The following is a 12544-nucleotide window of genomic DNA, read 5'->3' as shown; positions in this document are numbered from 1 at the left end:
ATCTACTCACACACTCACACACACACACACACATATATATATATATATATATATATATATATAACAATTACAATTAAATGTTTATTAAAATATACATATTATTAATATAAATTGCAAATAAATATTAAAGGTATAATATAATATATTAATATCAATATTAATATAAGCTACACACACACACACACACACACATATAAAACATATATATGTTTTAAAATATGTCGACAGGAGTTTAAAACAATTTAATTATATTGATTACTCAATTATTTGTGTACTGATTCAATTTATCAGTATTGCATTTGGTGACCTACTGTACACATGCACCAACACTGACTCTGGGTCGTCTTTTCCTGATCCTGATCCTGATCCCACACTTCTCTGCATCATTTCCTGTCTTCTCTCAACTATTCTTATCAATAAAAAAGGCCATTTCTATTTGGTATGACATCTTTTTGCATTCACTACCACCACACCTGCAGCGGCAGACAGGAGTGAGGATAGTGTCGCACAGAGACTATATGAAGCCAGCTGTTATTGACACATCTGCTCTTACCCAGTGTCCTCCTCCCAGTAGTAATATCCTCTCGTCTGGTGAGAGTGGCCCATCTTTTCTCTCTGAGTGGTCCTCATGAACATCCCGGTCTTCCTCGTCTCTTTGGTGAGGCGGTTGTGGATGTCGGAGATTATGGTGAATTCAGTGCCTTTAGGGTAGCAGATGCCCATGTTTATCCAGTCCTTTCTGGAAAAGAAGCAACAACACTGCTGTATGAGTAAAGCACGCTAACTGGAGACTGACAGACTTGCGTATTAGTATTAGCATCAGTCACTAGGGGGAGCAATAGTCCTGGTTCAGAGGATCTGGATAAGTTAGAAAGCAAGATGCTGTGCATTTTATTAAATATAATTGATAATCTTTGTTATGAATGTTGCTATTTTAATCTGGGATTGACATAAAAGTGTGCATTATGTGTAATGCTTTTTTATGCTGGCAGCGTTTCATGAATCACTGGATTATCCTTTGTTTAAAAAGTAAAATATTAATATAAATATCAACAAAGAAAATTAAAGAAACAACAGCATGCAGCTCTTATCTGTTTCTTAATTAAGTAAAAATTGGCTTATGTTTTACAAGTAATTATTCAAGACAAATAAACAGTCTGTAATTAAACAAAGTACAAAGAAACTAATTACAACACTAAGAGACAAATGAAGTAAACAGTGCTTAAAATATTCAAGTAAACATTCAGAAATGAAACTAATAATGAAGCAATCACATTCAGAATGATATACATTAATTACTGTCATAATATGATACATTAATAGTGATTATGTTGGAGTTTTACTGACAAGCAGATTTTTAATTAAATACAGCTGTACAGTTTTTTTGGCCTAAATTAGTGTTCACATTTGATCCTTGTGAGCTCATTACAGCTACTTAAGTTATCCAGCCAAGAGCAGTGAGTAATTTCCATGATTTGCTGTTAATATTGTGGTTTGATTATAATTAATGACACAGCGATAGGTCTATTAGGCTGCATCTACACCCGAAGGCCTTGGACCTTGAATATATACATATTCAAATGACACAAAAAATATTGGCTGGTGTTCTAAGCACTCCTCTAATCTTCCATTGGTTGGACAAACAGAACACCCCGCCCCCAAATTCCTTACAGCTGTCTATCCATAGAGGGCTGTTATAGAAGGGACAACCTATTGCAACAGTACGCTATCTAACCCATAAACGCACGCGCGCGCACACACACACACACACACACACACACACACACACACATATAAAACATATATATGTTTTAAAATATGTCGACAGGAGTTTAAAACAATTTAATTATATTGATTACTCAATTATTTGTGTACTGATTCAATTTATCAGTATTGCATTTGGTGACCTACTGTACACATGCACCAACACTGACTCTGGGTCGTCTTTTCCTGATCCTGATCCTGATCCCACACTTCTCTGCATCATTTCCTGTCTTCTCTCAACTATTCTTATCAATAAAAAAGGCCATTTCTATTTGGTATGACATCTTTTTGCATTCACTACCACCACACCTGCAGCGGCAGACAGGAGTGAGGATAGTGTCGCACAGAGACTATATGAAGCCAGCTGTTATTGACACATCTGCTCTTACCCAGTGTCCTCCTCCCAGTAGTAATATCCTCTCGTCTGGTGAGAGTGGCCCATCTTTTCTCTCTGAGTGGTCCTCATGAACATCCCGGTCTTCCTCGTCTCTTTGGTGAGGCGGTTGTGGATGTCAGAGATTATGGTGAACTCTGTGCCTTTTGGGTAGCAGACACCCATGTTTATCCAGTCATTTCTGTAAATGAAGCAACAACAAAGCCGTCATGAGTAAAGCATGCTAACTGGAGACTGACAGACTTGCGTAGTGTGTTAGTATTAGCATCAGTCACTAGGGGGCGCAATAGTCCTGGTTCAGAGGATCTGGATTAGTTGGAAAGCAAGATGTGTATTTTATTAAATATAATTGATTATCATTGTTACAAATGTAGCTATTTTGACATAAGTGTGCACATCTTTTATGTGTAATGCTCACCTGTTCATGAAATATTGGATTATCCTTAATTTAAAAAGTAAATTATTAATATATATATAAAAAAACCAGCATGCAGCTCTTAACTGTTTCTTAATTAAGTAAAAATTGCTTCATGTCTTTCAAAGTAATTATTCAAGACAAATAAACAGTCGGTAATTAAACAAAGAACAAAGAAACAAATTAATTTAAATTACTAAGAGACAAATGAAGTAAACAGTGCTTAAAATATTCAAGTAAACATTCAGAAATGAAACTAATAATGAAGCAATCACATTCACAATGATATATATTAATTACTGTAATAATATAATGCATTAATAGTGATTATGTTGGAGTTTTACTGACAAGATAATTTTTTATTAAATTCACCTGTACAGTTTTTTTTGTCTAAATTAGTGTTCACATTTGATCTTAGTGAGCTCATTACATCTACTTAAATCATCCAGCCAAGAGCAGTGAGTAATTTCCATGATTTACTGTTAATATTGTGGTTTTATTATAATTAATGACATAGCGACAGGTCTATTAGGCTGCATTTACACCCAAAGGCCTCATATACATATTCAGATGGCACAAAAATATTGTCTGGTGTCTTAAGCACTCCTCCAATCTTCCATTGCTTGGCCAAACAGAATGCCCCGCCCCCAAATTCCTTATAGCTGTCTATGCAGGGCTGTTATAGATGAAACATACATGTGATCAGCTAAGGACAAAATAGAAGGAATTCAATATGACTATACAATACTGCTACTACTTCTACTTATTATTATTATTATTAAAAATAACATTTTTATTTTATTATTTAAATTACGCAATTTGAACAAATCAATACATAAATATATTACTATTGCAATAATACTATAGTACTGTAAAATAAATGGAAAAATTAAATAGACTGCATTTATTTAATAATAATAATATATATTATTATTATTCATATTCCAAATAATATTTTTATTTTATTATTTAAATTGTACAAATTAAACACATCAATAAAGAAATATACTACTATTGCAACAGTACTGAAAAATAAAAATAAGTATTTAATAACAATTATTATTTATAATAGTAATCATTTACAATAGTCAAAATTTCTTTGCTTTTCAAACGTTAGCTTTTTTATTTTGGTGGAAAGCTGCTGAGAGACCCTAAAGCTGCTCTCTTGTTGATGACAGATATTAATTATTGAAGATGATAAATTCACCCTGAATTTCGTCAACAAAAAAAGCTTGAACCTGAGCGAAGTGGAAACTATCAAGACTATAGAGTGCTGCAGAAATGACGTATTTTTGTAGGCCAAAACCCAGAAACGAGATGCATTTTATCCCTTCCAGTTCCATCGTCCTGAGGTTTTTTGGTTAAATGCCTGAAATAATGTCTGTGGTGAATAATGTCTTCAGGAAAGGAGTTTATTTTTTTTTAATAAAGACTGAACAAGTTGTCAGAAGCTTAGTGATGGTGATGATAAAGTCATGTGACCGTGGTGTAATTTGTTCATAGTCTACGTTTAACTCTTGTGGTGATTGTATTTAGGCTGGACGTTATACTAATTTGTGAAGATTATGGACCAAAATATTTAAGAATCTCATGCTTTTGTTGGTCACAGACATTATATTCTGCAGTAATCCAAAATCCAATGGAAAAATCCTATTGGGTTTTTGTTGAGGGAACCAGGGTGATGTGAGCTTCTCGGTTGGCCTACAAAAATACGCAATCACTGCAGTGCTCAGTTAATGGAATCGATCGCTCGCTGACCTGTTGAAGTTGATGAGCCAGATTGTGACCTCGGCAGGAGCTGCTTGGTCCCAGTGCATGGTGTATCCTTTACTCAGCATGACTACAGGCTGGAATTGCTGGTAGTGGTTCCTCTTTCCCAGAGCACCAACCAGCTCCAGCGGCTTGTCTGGATACTCATCCTTCACCATCTTCATGTTAAGGTTGGCTGGGTTTCGGGTCTGGATGTAAATCTGGAGGTGGGGCAGAATATTTTGCATGGTGTTTAAGTGCACGTGAAAAAACCCTTTTGAGTGTTTGACAGCTTTGATAGGTTGATTGCCTTTCTCTCGGGAAACAAATTTCAAAGAAGACTAACCAGGTGTCTGGCTTTGTCAGAGAAAGTAAACACAAGTTCTTGGAATGTACTGAACAAGGTGCAGCTGTTTGCGTGTAGATCATAGACTGTATAAAAACATGGATGTAGTGTCCGTGACGTCACCCGTAGATTTCTGAGGAGCGTTTTTGAAGCTCAAAGTGGGCGGAGCCGGCCGTCGCCATCTTGGCAGTGCGTCATCGAAAATGGGCAAAATCAAAATTAAATGGGCAAAAAGGCAGGAGCTGGTTGCTGAAGCCACGCCCACCTAGCTCGACGGTGGTGTCAGCAGCGGCAATCCACCTGTCACTCAAGTGGCCACGCCCTTAATTATGCAGAACTTTAAGGCTTAATATAATTTAAACGGATGACTTATAAAAAAATTCAACCCCCTCACAGTTGTCATGAAGGGCAAAATTAGCTATATAGACCAAAATTATTTTTTGAACCAGGCTGTAAACATGTTTTTTTCTGCTGTAAAGTTGGGCATTTTAACATGGGGAGTCTATGGGATTGACTCCCTTTTGCAGCCAGCCTCTAGCGGCCAGTTGATGAATTACAGTTTAAGTCACTTCCGTGTTGGCTTCACGAGAGAGAGCGGGAGGTTGCCGCTTGGTGTAGATGCTTGTGTCCCGACTGGCCGAATGAAGGCTGCTGGCACCAGACATGGGAATGTTTTGGGAGTAATAGGAGGGTGTGGGTCAGACTCACCTGGGCGTAGTGCCCACTGCAGATGGCAGCTCTCCAGTCGGGGATGTCAATGCAATCAGGGTGTCTCAGGAGCCAGTTGTCCTCTTTGACCAGGAAAGCACCCGGGTATTCGCTCACCGAGCCGTCGATGTCATGGAAAATGGTTGTCTTGTCACCATCCATCTCCATCTTGCTGAACCATGGGCCCGGTTCACCAAAGAACACGCGTGAAGTAATCTAGAGCCACGATTGGAGACAAGGGAATGGTAAACATGGGAAATTAGGAAATTGTTTATAAATGACTTGCTTGTATTCTCTGAAAACAATTTTTGTTACAAAATCTGAAAACTGATTTGGCATTTGATTTGGACCAACAAATTTGGTTCTAAATCGGACACATATCTAACCTACATTTAAACATCTTAATTGAGAATATTTTACATGATCTATTTATATATTCACACCTGCTGTACCATTTAAAACTTTGGGGTCAGTATGATTTTGTTAATGATTTTGAAAGTCTCACCAAAGCTGCATTTATTTAATCAAAAATACAGCAAAAAAAAAAAAAAAAAAAAAAAAAAAAAAAAAATCAAGATATGCAATAAATCAGAAAAATATATTTGCTAAAATATGTTTCAAAATATATTAATTTCCTATTTATATTTATATTTTTTCAAGATATGCAATAAATGATAAAAAATATATTTGCTAAAATGTTTCAAAATATATAGTATCATTACTCCAGTCTTCAGAGTCACATGATCCTTCAGAAATCATTCTAATATGCTGATTTGCTCTTCAAGAAATATACAACATTTTGTCAGAATTCTTTGATCAACAGAAAGATTTTTAGTATTTATTTAATATAGAAATCTTTTAAAACATACATGTCTTCACTGTCACATCTGATCAATTTAATGCATCCTTGCTGATTAAAAGTATTAATTTCTTAAAAAAAAAAAAAAACATACTGACCCCAAAATTGTGAACATTAGAGTAAATTAAATAGCCATTTAGTCATGCTTATTTTTGGATATTCTGGTTAATTAAACACTATAAAGCAAAAATGTTAATATTTATGACTCTAAATTCTGATTGGATGAGCCATGTGTAAAGCTGCTACTAATTCTCACATCTGTGTGTTCTCACGTTTGTTAAATTCTATATTACTGTGGCAAGCTGCAATGTTGCTCGGCAACCATAAACAGTTTGTTACATTTATATTAGTTCTCTGCCTTGACTTGTTTGGGATGAATGACAACATGTTTCTTTGTTGCTTTCACATAGAAATATCTTAAAGCAATGCTGTCCACTTATAGCAAGTATACAGTATATACTTGACCAAATATATCATCATAAACAATGTTCAAAATATTTCTTCTGGCGTACAGTATGTATGGCCACACAATCAGATCTGTGCTTTAGACCTTGCAGCCAATGAAGCCTCATATCTGACTATTGGAAGTGACAGGAGGGTGGGAGAGAGGTGATTATAACCAGAGGAAGGACAACCTCTGTCAGTGAGAAGACGCTCTAAAATGTTATAATCCTCTTTGACAACCTGCACAAAATCAATTAGAGTTCCTAGAATAGCTCACAGCACAATGAGTGCTGCTGACATATATTTTGTCACAGGGGTCACAAAGATCTGGATGATACCGGACATCGCTCGATTACCGGCACATCATCGAAGGTGATGTCGGTGACGTTGTTGTTCGGGCAGCTCTGCCACGAGTTGTTCAGGCGGAAGCCAAAAGCACTGGTGTGTCGCCCGTCGAGAGCGATGAATTTACGGAAAGTGCAGTTCTGGATGTTGATTGGTCCGTCGTAGATTTGCATTCCACGAATGGGGAAGTCCCTGCAGGGCAGAGGGCAATGACACCCGTGAACTGGTTTCCACTCATCAAACAACATCCAGGATGAGACATTTGCTCCATGTAATGCAAAGTACAGTGGATAGTTTCAAATATGAACTGAGAAAAACATTTACAAAATCAACAGAAATTAAAAAGGGTATTTTTTTTAAATTTTTGTATTATATACTAGTGTTTTCTAATATTTAGAATTAGCTTCTAATTTTAATTTTACTCTAATTTTTTTTATAATTTTGTTATGTACTTTTCATTTTTAATTAATTAATTAATTTGATTAATTCATTTTTATTTTTGTTTTTTAGTTAAGCTGTAGTTTATTTTTAGCTTTAGATAGTAATTTTAGTGATACAACCTAAACTTATTTTATTGAAAACATTATAATTTTGTTTAGTTTTTCATCTAATATTTATAGATGATTTATTTCAGCTTTATCTCAATTAAAAATATTTTAATAGTTTTGCTTTAATGATAATAACAGTGAACTTAATAACAAAAATATTGACTTATGCATTCATAATATTATTTTTTGCCTTGTCTTGAGAACAAAATCTTGAGATGACTTTTTACTGTTGTTGTTGTTGTTATCAATAATAATAATAATATTTTGAATTAGCTTTTATTTTTATATTATCAGTTGTAATTATAGTTCATTTTTTTGTAATTTTGTTGCTTTTGTCATTTTTATTCATTTTTTCTTTAGGTTACATATATTTTCATTTTAGTTTTAGTTTATACTTATTTCCAATTAGTAATTTTAGTGATTCAACTTAAACTTATTTCAGGTATTTGCCAATGCACACTTTCTCATTGTTGTTTAGTTTTTCTATCTAATATTTATATTTTATTTTGTTTCAGCTTTATTTCAATGAACCAAAATGTTTTTCATAGTTTTAGTTAACAGTAATTCCCCTGTATTGAATAACAAAATAATGACTTGTGCATTCATACAATATACATTTTTGCCTTGTCTTGAAAAAATTTTTTTAATGAGACATTTTTACTGTTATAATAATAATAATAATTATTATTATTATTATTTAAACAAAACAGAAAAGACTAACATATGATCTTTGTGGGTTTGGAAACAGTCATAAGGAATGAAGTGGCTCTTCTTCTTACTATTTTCTTCCTCATTTTGAACAGCTATAACTTTCTCTCCCAGCGGTGCAAACTCCCCAAACTTGGCATGCATGAAGAGTCTGGGGTTAATTGCATTTTAGGATGGATGGGATGTATGGTTGCCTAGCAACTAGAGGTTAAATTTTCTATATTTCAAACGCCCGCTGCCCTGTCTGAGCTTAAAACTTCAGTCCTTCTTATGAGTGACAAATTTTCCCAAAGGACCCATAAGTTTCGCCCTGTAAGTTGTTTTATCATTATTTTCTTCTCATCAACTGCTTATCAGATGGTGATTTTTTTATATAGCATCTTTGAATAGCCAGTATAAGTTTGCAAAAATTAAACAGATGCATTTTTCTAAATGTATTCATTAAAATGCAAGATTGTCAATGCAAATGACAAGTGTATTTGCATGTGCAGACTTTATAAATGTGTAGTGAATTATAAATCCCAACTGGCACAGAATTGCAATTTTGTTTGAATCAATTGTTTTTGCAAATCTATTTGCTGCCACTTTACCTTTCAAATGTGGCTTATCCTTTCTACAAATGGCTGTTCTTTTAAGAGAACAATTCAAATGACAGTGATGGCTGAACTGTCAAATTAAAGTTATTTTCTACAATCTAAAATAATAATGCTTGAAGTTTAAAGAAGGCACCTGACACTTTTCAGAGAAAGAGAGAGAGATTTTTTTTCAGTTTGACTCTCATGGGTGCAATAAAGATGGTGGTAAAAGTGTTTTAGCATTCAATTTTTGTACACATCCACACAAAATCCAGCATTTTCTATAGGAGCAGAAGAATATAAAGTGACTGGTGCTGAGCTGCAATATTACAGATGAAAGTCAAGCACATGAAATCCTCAAGCCCTGTCAGGTATAAAGGAGTCTAGTGATAAATTGCTCTGAGACGTCAGAGAAAACAGTAAAAGCTGAAACTCTGGATTGATTTCTTCCCAATTGTAAACAGAACTCACTAAGCATATTTCATCTTTACAGCAGTTTCCTCTACTGACTGGATTCCACTGATTATGGCTTGCAGCTATTTATTTCCGCTATTTAGTTTATTGCAGAAACTACACACTTCACCTTTAGTGAAGTCCAAATGTACTTTTTTACTTTCTGAAAGGAATAGATCACCCAAAAATGAAAATTTACTTACCCTCAGGCCATCCAAAATGTAGATGAGTTTGTTTCTTCATCAGAACAGATTTGGAGAAAGGGAGCATTGCATCACTTGCTCATCAATGGATGCTCTGCAGTGAATGGGTGCCGTCAGAATCCAAACAGCTGATAAAAACATCACAAGAATCCACAAGTAATCCACACCACTCCAGTCCATCTATTACAAGTCCATATTGTGAAGCAGAAAAAATGCATGTTTGTTAGAAACAAATATATCATTAAGGCATTTTAACTTTAAAACTTTGCTTCCGGCTAAGGCAGCTTTCAGTCCATAATCCATAATAATGTTTTCTCCAGTGAAAAAGTCCATCCCCTGTTGTCCTCTCACATCAAAATCCACCCAGATGTTTGTTTATGAACTGTTTTTGCTTGTAATCAGTCCTTGATCTGCGCATATTTCACTCCTGATTCAGACAAGATGACTTAACTTGCGAAAGCAATATTATGGATAAAGGACTTGTATTTTAGCCATTAAAAATGCGTCTTAATGATTCATTTCTTTCTTACAAACAGCTTTTCACTTCACAAATTGTCGGACTGGAGTGGTGTGGATTATTGTGATGTTTTTATCAGCTGTTTGGACTCTCATTCTGACGGCACCCATTCACTGCAGAGCATCCATTGCTGAGCAAGTAATGCTACATTTCTCCAAATCTGTTCCCATGAAGAAACAAACTCATTTACATATTGGATGGCCTGAGGGTGAGTACTTTTTTTTTTGGATGAACTATTCCTTTTATACATATTCATGATCTTACTTCAGAGAAAACAGTGCACATTATTCCTTTTTTGATATTTTGAATATTTCAACCCATCTCATCCCACTTTTCATGATCCAATCAATTCCCCATGGATCTTGATGCATATAAATACCATATATGCACATATATTAACAGAAGTAAATTGATTTCAATTGCAGATTCATATTGACAACTCACTTAAGCCTTTGGGCAACATAAGTTGCTGAAGGCACTATCACCCTTTTGCCATTTGTAATTATTTCATTCAGTATTAAAAAAATATATATTTCAGTTCACCATTTCTATGACAGCTGTGATATCTCAGGACATCTAATTCAGTGATATCTGTCAGATAATGGGCATATTTTCTGAGTGCCATTTTACAAAAATGGCTTACAGCACCTTTAAGACATTTCTGGGAAAAATGTGGGCATTAAGAGGTCAAAGTCAAAACCAAGGTCGGAGTGATTTTTCTCTTTGCAAAACCACCGAAATGAACAAATGTTTCCCTGGAAACCTTAGTGCACACTTCCAAGCATTCACAACACTTGTAAATAGTGTTTTAAAGTGCAAAAACAAGATAAATGGTAAACTGGGGTTCACAACACTCACACTCCTCTGGGCAGAGACCTGCCGAGATGATCGGGGCCGCCCGGACCCCAGGATTGATCATTCAAGTCAGGCATCCCTCTGTTCCCACTCTCTCCCACGAACAGAGAGTTCTTCACCTCCTGACGGGAGCCGTCGTCATCCGGGAAGGTTCCTCCACTACGCACGAACACAGAAGCACAAAGTGAGAAAAACAGGGTGCGAATCCACACCTTTTGAAAATATACACCACATCTCTGCTGCGTTCTCACCAATAAATTACTTTCACATTCCCACAAAAGCCCTGACTCCTTCCCTGCATCTTAAGAAGTTGCCCATATAAGGCATTTTCCAATTACAGGCACTACAATGAATTCAGCAAATATGAACACATTTCATTTTTAGACTGCTGAAATGTGTGCAAAGAAAATAGTAGAATAAAGGAAAAATGGTGATTAGCGAGTTTACCTGGCGAGAGTCAGGCCGATTCCATTATCAGCGAACCTGCGTGCAATTAAGAACATGTCAATGCTGACCGCATGCACACCGCAATAACGCTCAACAGATTCAAGAGTGCAGACAATCACAATTGACTCACAAGCATGACTGAAGTCATAGATCTGTCAGAGATGCACAAAAGAATGAGAATGTATTTGCCAACTGTAGCTATTTTACTGAAGCTATGTTAAATCCCTCACAAGCAAATCATTTTTATTTGAAAAATGTAGTGCATTTAAATCATCAATTTTAATGAAGCCCTTCAGTGGACATTGCATTTTGTAAGTGATATTTGGTGCATGTATGATGAATTCAGATTCATTCATTCGTTAAACGAGATAGTAAACATTTATCTGGATAAATAAAATAATAAAATAAAATAAAATAAAATGCTAAGAAGAAGCCATAATGACATAAATGTCACACAATGACATAAATACCAGTGGAAAATTTAAGATTAAATGTCCCATCTGGCTCGGATTGGATTGAAATGAAATGAAATAAAATAAAATATGCTGTTAAGAAGATGACATAAACGCCAGTGGAAAATGTAAGATTAAACGTCCCATCTGTATATGAAACTAAACTAAAATAAAATAAAAAAAATAATAATATAAAAAATAAAATAAAATAAAATAAATAAAATAAAATATGCTGTTAAGAAGATGACATGACATAAATGCCAGTAGAAAATTTAAGATTAAACGTCCCATCTGTATATGAAAAAAAAAAATAAAAAAATAAAATATGCTGTTAAGAAGATGACAATGACATAAATGCAAGTGGAAAATTTAAGATTAAAAAGGTGCTGTATGTAAGTTTTTGACTCTACTAAAGCATAAAATACCATGATATGTTTGCAGATATTTAAGAAACATGCTAAGTTAACATACTTGTTTATCTGAAAAACAATGCTACAGTCAGTTATTCTCCTTTGAAAATGTGCCGGAACGGGCTGGAATGTCGGTCTCTGTTTTGGTTTGTGAAACCCGCCCACTGCCAGTTTACCCAATTGTATTTCGGCACCCCGGGTTGCCAGTTGGCGGAAAAAACAGCGTATTTCATATCAATCATCGTCAAGTGCGCTCGTTCCTGTTGGTGTTGTCAATCTGGCAACCTGCGTGTGCGTCAAGTCTGAGGAGGAGGGGCCGGGTGAAAAAAACCCTCTCCAATATTTTGAATTT

The 12544-nt window shown here is 35.1% G+C and overlaps 1 protein-coding gene across 1 annotated transcript in view; it reads right to left on the bottom strand.

Annotated features, from left to right (window-relative positions):
• The window catches only part of LOC107662322 (cell migration-inducing and hyaluronan-binding protein-like), a gene marked incomplete at its 5' end in the record, with an annotated part of 73373 nt that overhangs the window by 8343 nt on the left and 52486 nt on the right, over positions 1–12544 (bottom strand). Inside the window, 6 exons of the mRNA XM_016452308.1 lie at positions 554–739; positions 4332–4543; positions 5377–5592; positions 7036–7216; positions 10887–11042; positions 11331–11366. Coding sequence (XP_016307794.1) covers positions 554–739; positions 4332–4543; positions 5377–5592; positions 7036–7216; positions 10887–11042; positions 11331–11366 — 987 coding nt within the window. The remainder of the gene's footprint in view (positions 1–553; positions 740–4331; positions 4544–5376; positions 5593–7035; positions 7217–10886; positions 11043–11330; positions 11367–12544) is intronic.

Source organism: Sinocyclocheilus anshuiensis, unplaced genomic scaffold (genome assembly GCF_001515605.1).
Source record: "Sinocyclocheilus anshuiensis isolate Anshui unplaced genomic scaffold, SAMN03320099.WGS_v1.1 scaffold579, whole genome shotgun sequence".
In the NCBI taxonomy this organism is placed as follows: Eukaryota; Metazoa; Chordata; class Actinopteri; order Cypriniformes; family Cyprinidae; genus Sinocyclocheilus; species Sinocyclocheilus anshuiensis.
Note: the sequence above shows the minus strand (reverse complement) of the source record. Positions and strands in the feature narration are given on the sequence as shown.